At 41.0% G+C, this 24,076-nt stretch overlaps 1 protein-coding gene across 1 annotated transcript in view; it reads right to left on the bottom strand.

The window, feature by feature from the left end:
* slc30a6 (solute carrier family 30 member 6) overlaps positions 1 to 18,913 on the bottom strand; it is a 97,990-nt gene extending 79,077 nt beyond the window's left edge. Inside the window, exons 1-3 of the mRNA XM_085799257.1 lie at positions 18,654 to 18,913; positions 17,425 to 17,471; positions 16,152 to 16,238 (exon numbers count right to left, since the gene is read on the bottom strand). Coding sequence (XP_085655383.1) covers positions 16,152 to 16,238; positions 17,425 to 17,471; positions 18,654 to 18,837 — 318 coding nt within the window. The 5' untranslated portion in view covers positions 18,838 to 18,913. The remainder of the gene's footprint in view (positions 1 to 16,151; positions 16,239 to 17,424; positions 17,472 to 18,653) is intronic.
* Positions 18,914 to 24,076: the final 5,163 nt, after the last annotated feature.

The raw sequence follows: 24,076 nt of genomic DNA, 5'->3' as shown, positions 1-24,076 counted from the left end.
TTGATAGAGAAGTCTATACCTTTATTCTGAAGGAGCTTTAATACAGATGTTTACCTTTATTCTGAAGGAGCTTTAATACAAAACGACTACCTTTATTCTGAAGGAGCTTTAAAACAAACATCTACCTTTATTCTGAAGGAGCTTTAATACAGACGTCTACCTTTATTCTGAAGGAGCTTTAATACAGATGTTTACTTTTATTCTGAAGGAGCTTTAATACAGACGTCTACCTTTATTCTGAAGGAGCTTTAATACAGATGTTTACCTTTATTCTGAAGGAGCTTTAATACAAAACGACTACCTTTATTCTGAAGGAGCTTTAATTAAAACATCTACCTTTATTCTGAAGGAGCTTTAAAACAAACATCTACCTTTATTCTGAAGGAGCTTTGATAGAGAAGTCTATACCTTTATTCTGAAGGAGCTTTAAAACAAACATCTACCTTTATTCTGAAGGAGCTTTAAAACAAACATCTACCTTTATTCTGAAGGAGCTTTGATAAAGAAGTCTACCTTTATTCTGAAGGACCTTTAATACAAACATCTACCTTTATTCTGAAGGAGCTTTGATAGAGAAGTCTATACCTTTATTCTGAAGGAGCTTTAAAACAAACATCTACCTTTATTCTGAAGGAGCTTTAAAACAAACATCTACCTTTATTCTGAAGGAGCTTTAATACAGATGTTTACTTTTATTCTGAAGGAGCTTTAATACAGACGTCTACCTTTATTCTGAAGGAGCTTTAATACAGATGTTTACCTTTATTCTGAAGGAGCTTTAATACAAAACGACTACCTTTATTCTGAAGGAGCTTTAATTAAAACATCTACCTTTATTCTGAAGGAGCTTTAATACAGACGTCTACCTTTATTCTGAAGGAGCTTTAATACAGACGTACACTCTTATAACTTCACTTTATCCTGCAGTGTCACGCATAGGGTTGTTCGGTATACCGGTACTAGAGTGGTACCGGGGTACTGACGCATTTAAAACGGTACCATACTGCGCTTAGATGGGACCGGTACTTTCATTTTGCGCCGCCGGCAGCGGTGACGTCGCCGCGTGAACAGTCGCCGCATTGTAATTTGAGCCGAGGCGAGCGAGCGAGTGAGCCACAAACGAAGCAAGGTGCTGTTTTTATTACCGTTACAGCGCCACCTGTCCATGTGCCTGTGTTTATGTGTGTATCTCTGTGTGTGTGTGCGCGCCGCGCGCGAGAGAGACGGGCCGCCACAGACTCGTTAATTAATGCAAACAGTGCTGGTTGATACGTTTCGTTTGTACCGCGGATCACCACTGGCATGCTCTCTCTCTCTGTCTCTGTCTCTCTCTCTCTCTCTTTCTGTGAGTGAGTGAGCACAGCTAAGGAGCGCTACGCGGAGAGGGGGGGGGGGGGGGGAATTAACGTATGGGAAACAATAGGTGTGTGTGTTTGAGTAACATGAACGTTTGTGTTTCATTCTGATAACAATTTCTCCCAAAAATTACAACTGGTCAAAATAACCAAAAAAGATGCAGTGTTTTCAGACCTCAAATAATGCAAAGAAAACAAGTTGATATTCATTTTTAAACAGACCACTAATGTTTTAATTTAGGAAGAGTTCAGATTAATATAGATGGAATTTTAATCCTGCAGCAGCAGTGACTGTTTACCGATTTACTGATTATTTACTGATGCATATGTTATAGTTCTAAGATTTTCTATTAAAATAAAGCCAATAATGATATTTTTTGTGTTCTCTTTTTATTTGGAAAAGTACCGAAAAGTATCGAAAAGTATCGAAAAACATGTTGGTACCGATACCGGTACCAAAATGTTGGTATCGTGACAACACTAGTCACGCACAATCGGTATTTCATGTAAGACCAAACACGACATGCTCAATTATAAATCACTACACTCATTGTACTTGTACTCTTGTTCTTCCTTATCTGACCTATTGTGCCCAAGTTTGTCGTAACACACATAAAAGAACCCTACACACGACATGCGTCATGCAGAAGCGTGCAATAAGAATAGTGTATAATGTGGGGTAGTATGAGCAAACCAATGTACTGTTTCTAAACTTTTTCTAAAAGCAAAGCACAATCTACTTCCAGGAAATATCCAGAAGATGTTTGGGGAAAGAGAGGGAGGGAACAACCAAAGAGGTACCACGTTGAAAAGTTATGTGCATATCTGTCTGCTGAGTCAAACTTTGGAACAGTTTATCAGAGAGCAAAAATGTTGCCCATTTAAAAATGAAAATTGAGATTTTGACCCGTTTTGTTTTTGAGTTGTGTATGTTTGTGGATAGTTAAAGGATTGTCGGTGTGTGTACTATGTGTGTACTGTATGTGTCTTTCTCTTTAGATTGCTTATGGGTTTGTAATGAAATGGGAAAAGAGGGTCTGGCAGTTAAACCCTTTTCGACCAGCTATATTTTGTTACTACCTTGAACTCTGTTTTGTATCGTTTTTTTTGCTGTGATCGAAATAAATAAACATTCATTCATTCATTCATTCATTCAGTGTTGTGCATAAACGCATCCGTTATGTTCGTAAACTGAACGTTCAGGTTTCATGACACGCTGCATTGCATCTCTTTGGATACAGCCCATCATCAACAGTCTGCTGCTGCAGTAAAAACATGCGACGCGTACAACATACCGTCGAGTTGTTGTCGATTAGGCAGTTTGCGCGAATGTGCAGCAGCAGACGTTAACGTTCACAAACAGAAGTGGACGCTCGTTAACCGATTAATGGTTAAACGGTTAATCATGTGCTCTGCAGCCTTTGCAAAATGGAGATGGCGTACCACAGTGTTTTTGTAAATTAACAATCAACCAAAAAAATAATCGCTAGATTAGTGGAAAAATGAATCGTTTGACGGCTCGACTAATCGAAAAAGTAGTTGATGGATTAATTGGGAGAAATGTAATCGTTTAGGAGTAGGGATGGGAATCGAAAACCGGTTCCTCGTCGGAACCGGTTCCAACTTGGATCAATTCTTGGAATCGTGTGCGTGTCTGCTTTAACGATTCCCTTATCGATTCCGTTTGGTTCAGAAACTCGCGCATTAATTGATTAATGACGTTACGTGACGTTCCGTTAAAATCAATCTTCATTATAAATGAGGGTGCTTAGTGTTTATATCCACATGTCACCGTTTGTTCTCACAAAATAAAGTTAGTGTGGTGTCTGTGTGGAGCGGAGCTGCTGACAGATGCAGCTGACAGCGACGTTTCCTCATCACTAAACCTGTGAGCCAGAGCCACCCTCCGGTCCTCCCTCCCTCACGTCGTGAGGACAGGACAACGTCTCCTGAACAGGCTACATATTCTTTGTGTTTTTCTCTCTTTATTCTAACCACTTCCTTTCAGGTTTTGCTCGTAGCCACGTGAAACGGTAGCTGCGCCCTGTGTCTTTTCTCTGGCGCGCTCTCTCTCTTTCGCTCGCTCACTCGCTCACTCCGCATAAAAACGAACGTTATGAAAACAATAACCTACAGATGCATAAAAACCATGTAATGGAAACATTGTTAAATTCCTCCTGTGAGCACAGCTGGCCCACAGCCACAGTGGTCTAGTGTTAACCTGTCCAGGCAGGTCGGTCCTGTCAACTTTTTTAATGTCAGAGCCATTAATGCAGTGTTTTCAACCTTGGGGTTGGGACCCCATGTGGGGTCGCCTGGAATTCAAATGGGATCGCCTTAAATGTCTAGTAATTGATTAAAAATAAATAAATAAACTAATTATTTTTCAGAATCTTAAACAACTATATTCTTGATATATTCACTTTCTTGAATAAATCAAGATAAAATAAAATGCAGAATATACAAATATCTGAGCTTGCTCATCTTGAATGAGGGTCACCAGAAATTTGTGATGTCAAAAGGGGTCATGAGCCAAAAAAGGTTGGGAACCACTGCATTAATGCAAACAAACCCATTTCTCTTTTATTCCCTCACCCAATGAGAATCGATAAGAGAATCGATAAGGAATCGAATCGATAAGCAATATCGATAATGGAATCGGAATCGCTAAATTCTTATCAATACCCATCCCTATTTAGGAGAGCGCTAAATCTCAATATTGTTTTGTTATTTTACTTCTAGTTTTAGATGCAACTCGTGTAATTTGGGTCTGAAGATGCCAATTATTCTCATCTGTAACCTTTGACCTCTGACCTTGAACATTTAAACTTATTGAGCAGATATTGTGTTAATGAGAAACAATTCTGATTGGAATTAACAAACTTTCACCGTAAAACATAAAAAATTATGACATTTATATTCATTTATAGTTTGTTGTGACACAGTTTGTGTTGTTTCTGTTGATTTTAACGTTTCCATGTTGAGATTCTGATACGTTGTTGATCAATCGTCCAGCTGTATCTACAGAAACTCCCTGATCACAGATCCAGATGTGACCGACCTGATGACTCAACCTTCCTCCACATTATACAACTGCCCCCCCTCCTCCCCCTCCTCCTGTTGTACGGGGTTTCCCTGGCCGTCAGTCAGGTCCTGCAGCAGACTCCCTGGCAGGTGACCAGCTGCCGTCTGATCTAAATCTAAATCCAAACCTACAAACCGATTGGGAGCTGCCGGGTTCAGAGACAGAGTGAGTTTCCCTCCCGAGCGACGGGCGACTCGCTCTGCCGCTCTGTCGGGGATTTTTTTGTGAATTCTGCAAAAGTGAGCGCCGCCCGGCCCGGTTTGTTCTGGTCTGACCCGGTCTGACCCGGTTCAGCTCGGCCCGGTTCAGCTCAGGCTGTGTGTGGCCTAACGTGTCGGCTCCGGTCTGAATGAGTCGATCACAGAAGTCGCCGCTGAGGGGAAGGTCAACGAGCAGAGAGACAGAGCAGCTCCTCTTATTATCAGACATATAAAGTCACATGACCTCATTCCCACCTGTTAAAGGGATAGTTCAACATTTTGTCAAATTGGCCCATTGCCATAATCCCTATAGTCATAGCAGTAGGTTCGTTCCCTTTAATTGTCGGTGCAAGCTGTTTTTAGAACGGCGGAGCAGAGCCGTGAGCTGCTCAGAGCTACGCTACGGAGGCTCATTATGGGATTTCTTGGTTTCCCTCATCAAACTCATCAAATACACAATCCAACAACTCCACAACGCTCTGGTGGACAAGTTGTGAGCTGCACATTCACCACGCTATGAGATAATAACACAACGTTACGAGACGGAGACGTTTTAGAGGGAAATTCATGCAAAACAACTGATGCGCGTTACGTTCAGGGACAGTTTTTCAGCAAGCAGTCTCTGAATTTATTTATTAAGTACGTAAATTGTCCATGATGTTGAGTGTCAGCTGAGTGTCAACTGTTGGATACATTAACGCTCTCGTATGACGTAATCTCACGGTGCACTCCTCCTAATCGCAAAACACTAATGAATGGAAATGGTCATGAATTTGCATTTGCTTTTTGCGCATTTTCACAAATCCGCTCTTAAATTCGATACGACTTGGATGGAAACCCAGCTAGTGGTTCCTATGAGCTGATGCTCATTCAGCTGCTGCTCCACGTGAATCCAGAGGAAACTTCAATGAAGGAAAAAATAAAACCTCTGAGCAGAGAGAGAGAGAGAGAGAGAGAGAGTGTGTCAGAGGGAGAGGAAAAAAAGAAATGGAACAAGGGAACGAATATGCGTGTGTGTGTGTGTGTGTGTGTGTGTGTGTGTGTGTGTGTGTGTGTGTGTATAAATGTGTATGTGTGTGTGTCCTGGCCTGTCACTTCGTGTTGGAGTCATATGCCGGGGTGGGGAGCGCCGAGTGCTGTGAAATCTACAATTACTGTGGTGTGCTGTGTTATGACAGCGCTGGGGCGTCTGGTGACAGCACTAGCCAGCGACAGGCATGGGAGACCCACAGTGTGTGTGTGTGTGTCTGTGCTCTCTCTCTCTCGTGTGTGTGTGTGTGTGTGAGACTGTGTGTGCAAACAGAGAGACAGCACTCGGCCCAAAACATTTCCCAACCCCCCATTCACACACTAACACACACACACACGGCGCCTGCAGCAGAAAGAGGAGGAAGAGGAGGAGGAGGAGGAGGAGGAGGAGTAGGAGGAGGAGGAGGAGGAGCGTGCACGGCGGCGGAGGTCTGATCTGATGGTGACGCTCTGCTGCCCCCGTCTGTCCGTCGGCGGCGGCGGCGGCGTCTCGGCGTGCCGGCGTATCGAGGTTACATGTGACATTGGAGTGACAGCGGCTCAGTCACCAGGTACTGGATCAAACAGTAACCACCCCCCCTCTCCCTCTCCCCCCTACTGCCAGGCCTGATTACATCATCATGGAGCGCCGCCACGCCACTGAGCTGATGCATCATCATCATCATCATCATCAGAGACGGCAAAAGTACCCAGATTCTTTACTCAGGGTTTCTGCAGGTACCAGCAAATCTAATTTAAAGGGATAGTTCACCCTAGAATGATATTTCGCTCATTATCTACTCACCCTCATGTGGACTAAGGGCTGGAAGAAGTTTCAGAGTCCTCCGTGGCTTCTCTGAGTTACAGGGGGTCTCGGCATAGCAGTGCATGTCCATATAACGGTTGCAAAGGGACACCGGAGCTCTTCGTAAAAAAACACACACAAAAAAACATCCAAATACCTCCATGATGCTCGTATGTAATGTCCGTCTTGTGCTGAAGCCCCAAATTGCGTAATTGTCCCGAAAAAAATTAAATAAGTCTATATTTTAAGCTTGTTTGTAGCGGAAGCTTCTCGAAGCTCCTCTTCCTGGTCCGTCCAAATCTCGCGTGATTTGCGCCGGCGTCAGCATGCGTCAGTGCGGTTACTGCGAATCACGCGAGATTTGGACGGACCAGGAAGAGGAGCTTCGAGAAGCTTCCGCTACAAACAAGCTTAAAATATAGACTTATTTAATTTTTTTCGGGACAATTACGCAATTTGGGGCTTCAGCACAAGACGGACATTACATACGAGCATCATGGAGGTATTTGGATGTTTTTTTGTGTGTGTTTTTTTACGAAGAGCTCTGGTGTCCCTTTGCAACCGTTATATGGACATGCACTGCTACGTCAAGACCCCCTGTAACTCAGAGAAGCCACGGAGGAATCTGAAACTTCTTCCAGCCCTTAGTCAACATGAGGGTGAGTAGATAATGAGCGAAATATCATTCTAGGGTGAACTATCCCTTTAATGCTTTTTAATGTCATTTCAAACATTTTTAATGCCTGTGACTGCAAATACTATACTTGTGCGTACATACACTTACCTATATACACATACACAATTACCCAATTACTTGGTTCTGCATGTTTATCACACCAATAGGGGTGCACCGACTGCAATTTTCTGGCCAATCACCAATTTTTAAAAAGCCTGACCTGCCGATTCCGATTTTTGCCGCTAGCAATTACAAGAAAAAGAAAAGTCAACAGCAGCCTGCCACCACCTAAAAATATTAATTTAGAAAATTCTCCATTTCTTCACCCACGTTTAATTTTACTGTAGATTAACTGTATAATCCCCCTATTTTTCTGCTCTTTGTACTCTATAGGGATGTAATGATGTCAAAATCTCACTGTATGAATCAATCAATTTTTTTAATCAATTTTTTAATGCCTTTGAGAATCGAATTTAATTCCTTTTAATGCCATTTAAGGCCTTACATTTAGCAAAATATATTCAATGACTTTTAATGTTTTTTAATGACCCGCGGAAACCCTGTTTACTAGAGTAGAAGTAAAAGTACCCGTGTAAAAAATGACTTTGGTGAAAGTGAAAGTACTGATCCAAATATCTACTACGCTCTGAAATTTACTCAAAAGTATTAGTAAAAGTAAAAAGTATTTCTATTGCACAATTCACTGCAAAGGCAAGGCAAGACAAGGCAATTTTATTTGTATAGCCCGTTTTTACCACCAGTTTAGGCGCGTTTCCACTGCAGGAACTTCGGGGTAATTTTACGGGGCCAGCCCCTTTGGTGCGTGTTTCCACTGCAGGAACCTCCCCCACAGGGCCATTTACAGGAACTTTTACGGGGGCCAACGGAGTACCTACTCCAGGGTAGGTACTCCGTTCGGCCCTGAAAAGCTCCTGGGTGGGGCTCGAGGTTAACCCGGCGCTGATTGGCTAAAGCTAGAGCAGGCTCTGACGCTACCAGAAAGCACCAAAACAACCGGCATTTTTAAAACGGGGAGCAGAAGGGGAGCATTAGCCTAGCAGACACCGCTGTAAACAACAAGAAAACAGCAGGAAGATGTACACAAATGGGCCGACGATGAGGTGCAGACATTGATGCAGTCTATGGCACCGAGGAGATTCAGAGGGGGTTTGAGTCATCGCGGCGAAATGAAAATATCAGCGCACCTCGACACACTGGGGATCCATCACGTCGCAAAACAATGCCATGAAAAGTAAAAAAAAAAAAAAAAAAACTCAAGCAGGATTACAATCAACCGCCATGTGCACAAACACACAAACCAGAAACGCGCCTACCGCCTCAGCTCCTTCCATCCGTCTTCGTTGTTGTTATGATTTTTGTGCATGTGCTTGTGACCTGCCTGGGTGACGTCACGGGGTCCGACTCTGCAGTGGAAACACGACCACTGAGAGGGCCGAGTGAGAGGACGGTTCCTGTAGAAGTTCCTACCCCCTCCCTTTACCAGGAACTCCTGCAGTGGAAACACGGCTTTTGTCTCAAAGGGCTTTACATGGCATCATAACAACATCCTCTGTCCTTAGACCCTGACATCCACTGAGGAAAAACTCCATGGAAAACCCTTTTAACAGGGAAAACCAGGAGAAAGCTCAGGGTGAGCAACAAGGGGAGGGATCCCTCAACCAGGACGCACAGACGTGCAATAGATGTTGTTACAAAGCTAATAACCACACAATAATTTATCTGGAATCCATTTCATCAATGTTATTGTTAAAATAATATCAAATTGCAACAGCAAAGTGTAAGACCGACTCTTAAAAGTATGTGTATTTCTGAGAGTGAGCTTGTGTTTTGGTTGTGTTGTATGTGTGTTGTCCGGGATAAGCTTTGCTTGCTTCTTCCATCCCCATTTCAAACAGTGTTAGTTGTTGTTAGTGTCTGTTGTTGTTAGTCCCGTTCGATATTTGGTTATATGGTGTCCTGTGGATGTTCTTGTTATGTTGTATGTGCGATATAATTTTTGTTTGGTTTGAAATAAATATGATCAATCAATCATCATCATCATCATCATGGGGCAGATGAGTCATTCCGCCAAAAGAGTGCCATTTGCTCATTGTAACTCTTAAAAATTAAACTTCATTTTTCATTCCATTTCAGTATAGAATTTTTTAATATACACATTTACTCATTCAAAATGAGTACTGGTCAATCTCAGGCTACTTTATTTAATTTATTGCTGCTTTTATCATTGCATTTTTGAAGAAAAAGTAACAGCAATGAGGGTAACAGCAATGAGTTTTTAGCATAAAATCAGCAATTGTGTGAAATCTAGCCAAATAGCATCTATACTAATAGCTTGAGCACACAGAGCACATTCTTAGGATTTAACTGAATATTTTACTTTTGATATCAACAAACACGGTCTAGAGATAATTTAGGTAACAGGAATGAGTTTTAAGAGTGACGGACCCTGACATAGCTACAATATCATTCAATTTCAGGAAAAATAAATTACAGAATTTAATTTTGGTCTTCCCATGACTTTAAAAAGGAGAGGGACCTGTGTGCAGGGACATGGGCGCCGCCATTAGCCCAGCAGATCCATACCGGAAGTCACGACCGGAAGTTGCTCTTCTTCGTGTATATTATTTCTATGTTATTCTAAGAACCCCTCTACCTGCTCTTTTTACTAAACTTAACCAACTCCTTTCTTCATTGCCTAACCCTAACCAAAGCACCCACCAACGACATTTCATTTATTTTCTCTCTCTCTCTCTCCTGGTCTGCTGTCAGCAGGAGCGGCGCCAGCCGTTAGCCGTTAGCCGCTAGCCGTTCGGCGCTAGCCGTTAGCCGTTCGGCGCTAGCCGTTAGCCGTTAGCAGCGTTTTTTAATAACTCAATAACTTAATAAACGATCCATGCAAAAAATATTTAGTTAGCTCAATCATGGTGTAACTAAGATATCCGCTGGAAAACAATATTTTATTATGGACCATTGAGTTACTGAGTTGTTTTTTTATCTACATAGAAATGATACACACGAAGAAGAGCAACTTCCGGTCGTGACTTCCGGTATGCTCTTGTCCCTGCATACAGGTACTCTTGGTCTTCCCATGACTTTAAAAAGACCTAAATGATGTCACTTCCAGCAGAACATGTCACTGGTGAAATGTTCCAAAACTTTTAGAGTGTAGAATGTGTTCGGGTAACAGCACTGAGTGAAAACCTGGGGACGGGACTAAAATGTGAATTTTAACCAAAATATAATTAGGTTTTAATTTAAAAAATGTTATATAAGTGTAGATATAATATAAAGTCACACTAATATGCAAAAAAAAAATGATTTTAGAAGGATTTTATTCATAATGCATTGTGGTAAACTATAGCGTTTGGCTCTGGGGACATGCAACAAAGGCTATGTTTCAGTGCTTTGAAAGCCTTTTTATAGTAATTAAAAATTATATATCTTTAATTTCTACAGTGATTCATGTGTATGGTGCTTTGTTTATTAATTAAATGCAATTTATATTATATTATTACATGTTTTTATACATTTAATATGCTGGGGACAGAAATGGCACTCTTTTGGTGGAATCGCCCAGAAACTGTGTCACCGACTCGTGTGACCGTCTGAGGAGGAGGAGGAGGGTGCAGAGGGGGGATTGTGGGTTTTTTTTGTTTGTTTGTTTGATGTTTTGAAGCCATTGAAACCTGCAGCACGCCGTCCCATCACGCTTTGCTCCCGGTGGCGGCGGTAACACAGAGAAACGTCCTCCTCTGCTCCGGTCTGAGCCGTCAGGGCTCCGTGTCTCCAGGGCAGCTGTGTTCTCCGCTCAAAATAAACACACTGTCGCTTACATAATGAAGCCACGGCAGCGGCGGCGGCGAAGGTGGCGGCCTGTGAACTGTGAACTGTGGAGTCTGAGTTTTTCTAGCCACCTGGTCGTCACCGTCCTGTCCTCCAGTCACTGTTCAGATCTACTGTTTGTTCCACTCGCTGTCAATCACAGACCTGATCAGAAACTAATAGGGATGTCACGATTACTTGTTTTCACAATTAATCGTGGTATTAAACGCCACAATTAATTAAAGCAGAAGTAAGTGATATATTTGTGTTAATATAAGTCTTAAATAGTTCTATCTTCCGACAGCAATCACTTCTATAGAGTGTTTGGTCTGAAACACGGGTCTGTCAGTCCCTCTGCTCTGCTCTGAGCCCAGGAGAAAACTTTTCTCGTATTAGGGATGGGCATGATTAATCGATGATCGATTATTGATCGTTAAGAATTTTATCAATCACGGAAAATTTTTATCGATTTATTATATAAGGGATCATGTAGGGCAGAGGTTGTCATGGAGAAATAAACCCCGGGTTTATTTTTTCATAACAACCAATAAACTATATAAAAGTATTATTATACAGGCCTATTATTATTATTATTACATGGTTTAAGAGTGAAATTATTCATTAAATATGACGGGGCGCTTGTGTTGCGGACTCTGTGCAGCAGAGACGAGAGCTGTGACACCGCGGCTCCGCCCGCTGTGATCAGCAGGTTTGGTTTTCAGCAGCCTCCACTCTCTCTGTAAGTTACAAGCTACAAGTCATAACATCACAATTAGTCCGAAGCTGTTTAATGACGGTTAAAATGAAACTTAAGGTAAATATCCTGCAGAGTTGGTTTCTCTTTTCTGTGCCGCGCTGATCAGAGCGCCGCTCCGCCGTGTGTTGGCGACAGAAATAATAATAAAACACACGCTTTCACAATTTGAAAAAGTGCACTTTTTTTTGTACAAGTGCAGCCAAACACGAGGCTGAAGAGAGGGACAGCAGAGCTGCTCTGACAGCTCAGCTGCAGTCAAGCCAGGCAGCGCAACGGTGCTTTTTTTTTTTTTTTACTACTGTAAATGATGCCGGCAGCGGCACCGTCCCTACAGGTGAAGCACAAGCACACAGACGTCCATGTACGTTGTTGTCTGACCTTCTTCCTTCATGGGGACTGCCCTGGATTACTGGCACACGCCATAGCTGCACGCATTTTGTTTTTAATTATGAATATTAATATTAATATTAACGATTAATCGATAATTGATCGTTAATTTTCCCGAAGATCGATCAAAAAGATTTCTACAAATGCCCATCCCTATCTCGTATCCTACAGTTTTTATCCAATGAGGAGAGAGAACGGCATGCAGGGCTGTGTGTGCAGCCAAGGGACGCCGTGAATGTGGCGACGTAGGGACGAGGACTGTTATGGTGCGTAGATTATGTAGGAACCATATCAGCAGATGTGGCGCCAAAATAAAGGTAAATGCACAGATACTGGTCCATTTTACTAACGTAACACTGAATTGGTAGAAATTTAGATGTTAGTGTGTCAAAAAAAATAAATAAATAAATAAATAAATGAATTTAACATTTGGTATAGATAACAATTTATGACCTGAATATTTCAAACACTTCCCCTGGGGGGTTAATAACTGGTCATATATTAATAGATACTTGAAATATTTTGTGTAAACAATGAGTAATGTGGTTATATTTTTGACTGTATTTGATTTTACACATTCATAGTGTTGTGAAATTAATTAATGCATAATAAGCGTGATCATCGTAACACCGTGATTATTTCTCTGACAATAATCGTACCAAGAAAATCTATAATCGTGACATCCCTAGAAACTAATCAATACAATAATCAATGAGTCGTCAATGACACGTGACGTCGTCCTGCTGCTCAAACGCTAAATCACTTAAAAACTGGAACAGAAACAGATCTTCTCCTCCATAAACCGAGAGAAACTGAGAGAAACCACCTCATAGAGACGATCTAGATTATAGAGGATCTTATTGATTATGAAGAATCTGATTGATTATTGGGGATCTAAATGAATAAACAGAGTTTTCCTAATCGCAGAGGATCTTATTGATTGGGAAGATCTTGATTCCACACAATGCTCTGGACTGTGAAAGATCCTCTTCACAAAACTTCTTTGTTTCCACAGGATCATCTTGAACATTAAAAACCTATTGATTATCGGGATCTTATTGATTACACACAACGTTCTTGATCATTGGGGACATTTTGGATAGATTAAAACTTTTTGTATCATAGAGAACGAAAGTATCTTCTTAAGCAGGTTTGAATGAAGCCATACTTGTTCAGTTGCATCATGGGAGTTGTAGGATTTAGAGTCCTTGGATCTGGAGCAACGGTTGCTTCATCGTGTTTTTATTAAAGTTCTCAAGCTTCACTAAAGATGATCATTAAATAATATTAAAAGGAGTTTTATTTGTTCATAATCAGCTTCTGTGTATTTTGTATTTACTCTGCTCTTGTTTTAGTGTTTTATGGTTTGCTTTTATTTATTGTTTTATTGTTTCTAACTGCTTTTAAAACAATGAAACAACTATTCTACTGTCTGTTTTATTATTTATTTTATTGCCTTTAATCGTTTTATGTCTCTATGTAGAGCACTTTGTTTTCAACTACGGTTGTTTTAAAGTGCTGTATAAATAAAGTTGAGTTGAGTATAGTCGACAAAACCGGGAAGTCGTGTCAGAACAAATATGACGATCGATCGATGCTGCGTGGACGCGTTTCAGATTGATTTTACTTTATTTTATCTTATTTTATTGGTTTTTTAGTGTACGGCTATTATTTTTACCCACGTTGTGTGTCTTTTAATGTATTTTATTTGTATTTATATGTAATTCTATGCCTTATGTGAGCCGTTACGTCTTTTATTTCTGATGCTTTTCATATGTTACTCACTTTGGAAGTGTTCAACAATTAAAGTTGGACTGGTTTGGATTATCGTGCATGTTGACACTGCGATGCTGAAGGTGAAGCATCTTCAAGAACCTCAAGTTCAAGTCCAGGCTGCTCAGTGAAGCTCTGGATGTTTCTCCTCCTGGTTCTGGTTCTGTATCGAGCTGCAAAACCTGAACTGAACCTGGACTCAGACGTCGGACCGAGACGTTTTATTGGTTCGTTTCGTTTGACGCCGCGGACGGAGACGAGGAGCCGAGACGAGGACTGAGTTGCTGAGTTGTCGAGGTGCTGAGGAAGCAGATCTCAGCTTTCTCCGGTTTGAACTATGTTTGGTCCCTAAGCTGTGTACGACACCGTGTAATCCAATCCAAGGCTCTATGGGGAAGCAGGACCCCCCACCAGTGTGTGCTCAAAGTGGATTACAGCACAATAACGCTGACACACACACACACACACACACACACACACAGACACACACACAAAACAATAATGTCTGAGCTCCTTTCTGGTTCATTATCATGTCTCCAGTGTTTTCTCTGTAATTTTCAGCTCCTCTCTACATCTGTCCCTGTTTTCTTTTCTCCATAAACTCTCATTTTAGACAGAAAAATGAACTTGTTGTTTTGTTTTGTTGCGTGAAATGAGGACGAACTCTGTTGTTGTCGTTTCCTGTTCTCTTTCTAAGGTGCAAACAGATCAGTACCTGTGTAATTACCACACATTATCATTGTAGCAGCACTTTAAACAGCCAGCAGGACACTTGGCATCGTTGCACATGGACCTTGGTTGTATAATAATAATTTCTTCCCTCTGACTTGGTTGTATCTCATAGATCTGTCCTTAAGATACTTTCCCCACTCCCTATTCACCTCTCACCAGGGTGTAAAGTTAAAACCCAAACATACACCCACCAGTAGCCGATGGAAAATTTTGAACTGTAATTCCTTTGCCACAGAGTTTATTTCTCTAGCTCGCCTCTATAGGGATGCAACAGGATGAACACAACCCCGATATGAACCGTCAGGGTTCTGTTCTGTCCATTTTGTCGGGGTTTATTGCTCCTAATTATAAATAGCTTATTGTTTATTTCACCTAATTATAAACTGCCGGCAGCGGTTGAACAAACCTCAATCTGCCACATAGCAACAACTTTTATGCACTTCATGCCGCTCACAACCAAACACGACGCTGTAGCAGCGGCGCATTCGATGCATCGTGCTTGTTTTTTTTGGTGCATGTCTGCGGTGCACAGCTCCACAGCTCCACAGACCTGCTCCCTCAGCTTGTGTCTCTCTGACCCGTCTGAAAGGTGCAGGAAGCCCGAATGTGGAAAGATGTCGCCTCGATGTAGAATGTGCGTTACAGGGTTTCTACACATTTTAAATTTCAAAATGCCAGACTTTTTCCAGACTTCCCGGTAAAAAAAATTCAAATAATTTGTGACATTTGAGTAATTAGATGTGTATCATGTAAATAAATTATGCAATTAATAGTTTGTTTTCATTATTCTGAATGTGTATGCCATTATGTCACCAGATAATTTCCAGGAGATTGTAGCTAATAGCGCGTACAAAATAATTAACCCAAATAACTTCAGATAAGACCAAACCCAGATTAAGTATCAAGATAACTGGTATAACACATTTCAGGACAGAACAGACATGTCCTGTGATTTTCAGCCTCCTTTTATATCTAACAGAGGAGGGACAACAACTTGACAGTCATACTCTCAGCTGCCAGGACGTGCAGCTTTTTAAATGTTGCTTAAAAACCCAAGGCGATTACTTTTAATCAAACAAGGTATGATTGTTTTAATTTGGCCAGTAAATTTCTGGAGGTCACTATCCAACGATCGATGAGATAAAAAGTTAATTTGACACCCTGCCAACAGGTGAAAAGGAGCCAGATCAGAAAGTAACAAGTCACAGATCATAGGTCAGTTTCACTGTCACAGCTTCATCTGCTGCTGCTGCTGCTGCTGCTGTTTGACTGGAACATGGTGACCCAGTAGGAAACAGGATTAGAGCTGCCTGCTGCAGGTGTTTGGGTCCGACTCTGACTCTGTGTGTGTGAGAGACACTGAATCCACTCAGCTTAGACTCTAATGGGATTGTAAAGTAAAAAACACAGACCACAGAGAGGAGCAGGGCTGAGCCACGGACGTTTACCACCGACCGACTGACTGATAATCAACAGCACGGAGCCCAGAAACACACACACACACACACACACACTTACACACACTCTTACCCGTCTATCTGAGGCCACCAGTCTGAATTCTTGTTGGAGTTTCCCACAGATGGATCTGTGCGTCTTCCTGAACGGATGAATGGTGCCCTGCAGATTAAACACAAACATCTGATTAATAACTATTATTATTATTATTATCATCTAACTAATAAATTGAACAGATCTAATAAAAACTGCTCTGTTTCACATGAGGAATGATGTTTAACAGTCAGTCTGTGATTGAGAAGCAGAGCAGGAAGTAAAGCTTGAGCTGCAGCGCCACCGTGTGGTGAGTTAGTGTGTTACACCGACACCGACTTCACCTGAACAGTGAATAAGAAGTGAAACTAAGACGACACACCTGCAGGTTTTAACTTTCCTGTCACAATTTAACCAAAAATGGTCAAAAACATCCCTTTAAAAAAACCTAAAGTCATGTTTTCTCATGTACATGTTGTTCTCACGCTGCCAGAAAGACGTCAAATGAACTCCAGACTTCAGTAACTTCATCACAGGCTGGAAGCAGGATTATAGGAGAGACTGTGGTTCAAAACAGGAAACTGAACTTTCTCACCGTCACTTCATCAATAAACTAAACAACTAACTCAACATACTGTATGATCGGCCCGGTTTGGTTTTATCTGGTTTCTTTATTTCACTGCACCAGAGTTGTTCACACAGCACAAACATCTGCAGACGGTTGATTTAAAGACGCTTCAACCAGCCAGAAGAAACTTTCTCAACCCGGTTCGACCCACAGTCACTTTGCAAAGAGCTGCTGTAAGTTTGTTCTTCTCTCGGTGGTGAAAGAGACCAAAACCAGACCAGATCAGACCAGACTGGACCAGACCAGACCAAACTAGACTTGAATAGAGCAGACCGGATCAAACCAGCACTACAGCTCATGACCATCACCCATTACATCTTTAATAATCCTTTAAGTCTTCACTGTGATGTAAAATCTCACATTTGAAAACACAAAAGCATCACATATTTGGTTTGAAAGACAAGTTTGACAATCAACTGATTGATAAAATAGCTGGTTATAAATCTGTTTCTATCAGATAGGCTATCCACTGGGTGTGTGAGTAGACCGGAGTGTCTGGTTGATTTATATAATAAAACTCTGACGGACGCCTGTTGCACAAAACACCTTCAGTTTTCTAATCAAGTAGGTGAAACACAAGGTTTAATTCCTCTTAACTAAAACTTAAGCCTGCAACAAAACAAACACCTGTAACTGTGTGTGTGTGTGTGTGAGCAGTGCATGAGATAACAGACATACTGGACTCACCAGGACGTAGGTGTCGTGCTCCAGCTTCTTCCTGTGCAGAGGGGCGTCTGAGGAGAAATAACGGTTGATGATTAATAATAAAACTCTTTGATTTACATGGAGTGAGAGAGTTCTGCTTTAAAGTTGATTTCCATATGTAAACATGATGAAAATGTCAGCGTTCATGGATGCTACTGTGAAAAACTATATGTAGATGTCCAAAAACAAAGTTATGATGGACAGACATCGGTGGCTTCAGTTTATCACCAAAGTTAGAATTCTTTCTGTTGATTTCCTGCAGGTAATTTTAGTAAAAAAAGTAATAATAGTAACATTCTACACATCAAGTTAATTACTTGCCATATTGTGATCAAAATCACAATATGGCCAAGTGTTATTATCACAGCAACTATGTTTTCTGATGAAGTTAAAATGTGTTTTCTACGGAGACGCCCCTGGACAAAAAGATAAAAATAAAAAAAAGGTAGCCAACAAGATTGTTTCGTATAGGAGACCAAATTTTATATTTTGAAAATGAAAAGTCAATCTTTAATTCAATTATGAGCAGCTCAAGAACTTTAATCTTAAACTGCATCAAACTAAAGAGAAAGAGAGTTCACAGGTATTAGCCTAGTGAATAGTTTTTTCTTTACTCCACAAGTTAGTTAAAAAATAAGAAATATTCTATTACTGACATAATCATTAAAGCATCCACGGTTACATTAGGTGTCTAAAACTTTAGCAGAGCTCTGTATAACTTTGTTTTTTAAAGTTTTGGTAAAATCACAGGTGTCCATTCAGGTCCTGATGAGAATGATAAAGGTCCTCACAGGTCAATAAAAAACAATCAGGATAAACAAAACTGTTTGCTTGTTGGTTTGCAACAAATAAGCATTTGATATAAACACAAACGTAACTGCTAAGAGTTAAACTTGAAAAAACAAATATATATTCCAAGACTTTCATTATATATTTAGATTTTTAACGTTTTAAATTGATTTAGACGCTGAGCTGTTTCACAGGACTCATTATTGACGCTAACGTCAACAGACAGACAGGGCCGCGCGGACACACCGAGCACAAACCGGTTTAAACTGGTTTATAAAGTGACCGTTGAAAAAAAAACAGTTAACGTTAATTCTGCCGTTAAAAGCCAAACTTGAGCCACATAACAGCGGGATGGATGAACCGAGCATAGCAGCACCGCCGACGTGTTATTATTAGCCGTTAGCATCGTTAGCACAACAAACCTGAGTCGGAGATGTTGAGGACGTCCACCGACACCATGTCCGGTTTGTCCAGCGGACCGACCTTCCTCTCCGTCACCCCGGACGGAACCACGTCCGGCTTAGGGCCGAACTTTCTCGGGTAAAAGTCCCCGGCATTGTGGTAAGACAGACCCGAAGACGTGGACATCATCCCGTCCATCGCCATTTTTTACAGACTTCCTGTTCCCGTGAGCCTCTCTGCTTTCCATTTAGATTTAGACGCACATGCGCATGCGCCGGCCGCAGATCTGATGCTGCGTTCAAGACAACTCGGAACTCCGGAATGACAGCTGATCCAACCCAGCTTCCTCAGGCAAAATCTGTTTCTCCAACTATATAGACTCAAGCTGATCTAGTCTCTACTCCTCTAACATAAACTGGGAAAAAGTTTGGTCCTTACTCCCAAAAATTATCTTAAAGGGATAGTTCAACATTTTGTCAAATTGGCCCATTGCCATAATCCCTATAGTCATAGCAGTAGGTTCGTTACCTTTAATTGTCGGTGCAAGCTATTTTTAGAACGGCAGAGCAGAGCCGTGAGCTGTTCAAAGCTACGCTACGGAGGCTCATTATGGGATTTCTTGGTTTCCCTCATCAAACTCATCAAATACACAATCCAACAACTCCACAACGCTCTGGTGGACAAGTTGTGACCTGCACATTCACCACGCTATGAGATAATAACACAACGTTACCACACAAAGTTGTTTTAGAGGGAAATTCATGCAAAACCACTGATGCGCGTTGCGTTCAGGGACAGTTTTTCAACAAGCAGTCTCTCTGTATTTACCTCGAGACAAACTGTTTGTAAAAACGGGCTATACAAATAAAATTGCCTTGCCTTGCCTTACCTATAGATAGATAGACTTTTTATTATTAAACTCAAGGTCCATTAAGAAAACAAACACACATACAAATTTATACTACATCAGTCATACCCCTTTTCCATAAAAGCTAACAGAAATCTTAAAATATACATTTTAAAACCTGACAGAATTAGACTATCTACAGGAAAAAAAAACATTTTTGTTAATACTTTTTTATTTTTTAGTAAAATGACAAATATTCTCTTTCAGTTTTTCAGTTGTGACGATTTGTTGCTTGTCTTCCAATATCACTGTATTGTCCTTTCACCTACAGGAGGGGTCACTGTGGTTCACTTTGTTGTTCTCAGGTGAGCACCGGCACCATGAGGTCAGAAGATCCAGGTAAGATCCAGTAGAACAATCAAAAACGTTTCCATTTCAGAGCTAAAACATATTTAGAAGAACATATTTAACTGTTTCTATTGATTTTTCCTAAGCTCTCCAAACACAAAGAGATATTCATATTTATGTCCAAGCTTTTCAAATTTGAGATGTGATGTAACAATTTCTATTAATTTGCAGCGTCATTATGATCGGACCTATTTCCAGTGAGTCAACACTAAACTAAACACCACGATCATAATGACAGAGAGGCCGTTGCGTAACTCTGTGTACCTGTCGTCCAGGTGCTATAGCCTATACTCCACTCTAGATCTCCTTATCTCTGTGCTATGGCAAGAAGATTTAACATTTAAAAGCAAAGTTTGACTATCCGTAATTAACACTGTAGATATCAACAACGTCTTTCTGACCAGTCGTAATTACATTTGGAGTAGTTGGATTTTTCATTCAAGATATCTGTAATTCAGTTTTGCCTCTAGTCAAAAAGAACATTTCAGATCCACAACTACATTCTTCCTAGGACAAATGACGTTACTTTAACCATTCATGTGTATGGGGTTTGTTGATAACTCAGTTGCAGATATCCACTATGTGAATTACAGATAACTGTAACTGAATTACGACTATTCCTAATTCCAGTTACAGATATCTACAACATAATTTCGCCTATAGTCATAAGATAGAGATAGGGTTAGGGTTAGGGTTAGGTTATCCGAAAAGGGACATGTAGATATCTTTAATTGAGGTGAATTAAAGATATCTTGAACTGGAATAATATAGTCAGAATCAAATTGTAGATATCTCAAACTGGAATTAGTACTAGTCGTAATTCAGTTACAGATATCCGTAATTCACATAGCGGATATCTGCAACTGAATTATAGATATCTGTAATGACAAACTCCATACACATGAATGGCAAAAGTGACGTCATTTGTCCTAGGAAGAACGGAGTTGTGGATATCTGAAATATTCTTTTTGACTAGGCAAAACTGAATTACAGATATCTGCAACACATCCACTCTGGCTTTTAAATGTTAAAATGGCTTGTCATACTGTGCTACTGGTTAAAGGATGTTTCAAATATGGTGGACCAGACCTGGGCATCTCCAAAACAAGTGACAGCAGCAGCACACTGCAAAAACTCAAAATCTTTCCAAGAATATTTGTCTTATTTCTTGTCAAAATGTCTCATTTCTAGTCTAAACTAATTTCTTTCCCCTTAAAATAAGACTCATCACCTAAAAATGAACTTGTTTTAAGATCATTTTCACTTGTTTGAAACTAATTTTCACGTGAAATAAGTAGAAAAATCTGCCAGTGAAAGCAAGTTCTTTGTGCTTGTAATAAGAAAGAAAAACTTTCAGATTTTTCTACTTCTGAAACTGAACTTTTCTACTTGAAAATCTGCTTGAAAGAAGTAAAAAGTGTCTAAAAACAAGCTACTTTTTAATGTGATGAGTCTTATTTTAAGTAGAATGAGGTTTGTTTTGACTAGAAATGACATTTTGACTATAGAAATAAGACAAATATTCTTGGTAAGATATTTGAGTTTTTGCAGTGCAGGTTTTTTTTATCAAACCCATCATGGTTCGTCTTTGTGAGTCTGTTGACGTCGATGTCACTTTGTAAATATTTGTCCTGTCACTTTTTCAAGGGAAAAAACAGTCTCATCCCAGACTGGTCCGTCTGCTGCTGCAGGGCCGAACCGAGGACCAATCAGACGCCTTCCTGACGATGCTGCATGGCATGATGGGTAACAAGACTCTAAATATGGAGAAGCATGTTGAGATGGTCGGCAGGAGAAGTCAGCAGGGCTTCAAAAATGATTCATGTAATCAAAGGGCACGAGAGAAAGAAGAGGAAGCGTGACAGATTGAAGCGTGGAAATGTGTGTATTATGTCTGAGGCCCCGTAGGACTGTGTGTGTGTGTGTGTGTGTGTGTGTGTGTGTGTGTGTGTGTGTGTGTGTGTGTGTGTGTGTGTGTGTGTTGAATACATACGTGGTTGGTTGCTCATTTGTGCTGCGGTGAATGGAGATTTTTGTTTGCAACGGTTTCTCAAGTGACCGTGTGGGGCCCCCGGGCAACCGACACTGAAATGTATATAAAGACAGAGAGAGAGAGAGAGAGAGAGAGAAGGAATGAATGAATGAATGAGTGAATGAAGGAGAGCGAGGGGGATATCTGAGGACAGAGAGCAGCAGAAACACAGAAATACGAGCTTTAAATTGGATCGAGTGATAGAAAAACACATTTGAAGAAAGAATGTAATGGTCAGTTATTATTTTTTATGTATTTTCTACTTTGTGGGGAAAGTTTTCAGATGTTTGTTTTTTTTTACTCTCCAGCCTTTTTACGTCCTCTGGATCTGTTCCTGTTTCCTGCCACGCTCACAAACCCTCAGATAAAAGCTCCAACATTTATACGAACTGCATGGGAACAAGACCTAAGCTATACCTTTACAGAGGACGTATGGGACTCGGCGCTGGACCGGATAAACACTCCTCTTCCATGTGCTCTCGTCACGCACTTTTGCAATGTAAAGTAGTGCATCGTATCCACATTTCCAAAACCAAACTAGCGCAAATGTATCCTGATGTCGACCCTACATGTGATAAGTGTAAAGGCGCACCTGCTTCACTCCATCACATGTATTGGACTCGTCCCTTTTTAAGTAACTTCTGGTCATCGGTCTTCGATGCATTTGTAACGGAGGTGCAAATGGATACCAACTGTCTTCGTAACAAAAAGACACACCAAAAAACATCCAAATCCCTCCATGCTGCTCGTATGTAATGTCCGTCTTGTATTGAAGCCCCGAAATGCGAAATTGTCCCGAAAAAAATTAAATAAGTCTATATTTCAAGCTTATTTGTAGCGGAAATTCCTCTTCCTGGTTCATCAAATTTGGACGAACCAGGAAGAGGAGCTTCGAGAAGCTTCCGCTACAAAACAAGCTTGAAATATTGACTTATTTAATTTTTTTCGGGACAATTTCTCATGTTGGGGCTTCAATACAAGACGGACATTACAGACGAGCAGCATGGAGGTATTTGGATGCAGAGATGGGGACCCTGATCTCCTGCACGGCAGGCGGCGATGCTAACCACTTCGCCAAGAGGTTGACAACCGCTTGGAAAGTTGGTTAGCACGTCCTTTATGGGTAAGTGAGTGCACCTCCGTTACACATTGTCAGAAACCCTTCATCACCAAATTGAACCGAATCCCTTGACTGGTATTTTTGGCTTTGCTCCAGATTTGGACTTACCTAAAGCTATATGCTCAACTTTCTGGCTTTTGCCACATTCCTAGCTCGACAAACTATTTCACTTAAGTGGAGGGACTCAGCACCTCCTTCCTACTCACACTGGCTCAACACGATATCTTGTATGAATCTAGAGAAGATTAGACACGCTATTTGCGGATCAGAGAAAAAAATTCTACAATATACTGTATGGCGCCCCTTCTTGGTATTCTATGAGAAACCTTCGACGATAGTTTCGGAGTAGCCCCCCCCCCCCCTTCCCTTACTTTTTTTTTCTTCCTCCCTTTCATTCTAAGTATGGTTGTTAATCATTTTTACAATTTTTATTCTGTGTATTCCATAGACTGTAAAAAGAATGGACGTAGCGTCCGTGACGTCACCCATTGGTTTTGGGGAGTCGTTTTTGTGACTCCAATATGGCGGCCTGAACAGCGCCATGTTGGATTGGCCGGCCGAGAACCCGCCCACTGGCCTCGAAGCAGCTGTCCACGGAGCTGCTCGGACCTGTCACTCAACGTTTCCGTGCCCTAATTGGCCAGAATTTTAACCTTATAACAGTAAAACGGTAGAGTTAAAAAAAAATTCACCCCCCTCAGAGTGTGTGCGGGGGTAGAAACTATCGATTGAGACCAGAAAACGTTCTGACACCAGGCTTTTAACATGTTTATTGAGGATGTAAAATCGGCGATTTTAACATGGGGGTCTATGGAGAATGCTGCTTTCTGACACCAGCCCCCAGAGGAAGACGGGGGGATTGCAGTTTTTTGAACGCGGAAGTGAGCTTCACTTCTCAGACCGACAACTGCCCCCTTGGTCTATTCACATTTTTTTCCCTACTTCTATTTATTTATTTATTTATTTATTTCAGTGGCTATGTCCATGTTCGTTTTTGGACAAGGGGTTATGTTGTGTCATGGGTGGATGTTGGACA

Source organism: Trachurus japonicus, chromosome 15 (genome assembly GCF_045865225.1).
Source record: "Trachurus japonicus isolate A0001 chromosome 15, Traja_1.0".
Classification (NCBI taxonomy): domain Eukaryota; kingdom Metazoa; phylum Chordata; class Actinopteri; order Carangiformes; family Carangidae; genus Trachurus; species Trachurus japonicus.
This window is presented reverse-complemented; position numbering and strand designations above follow the sequence as displayed.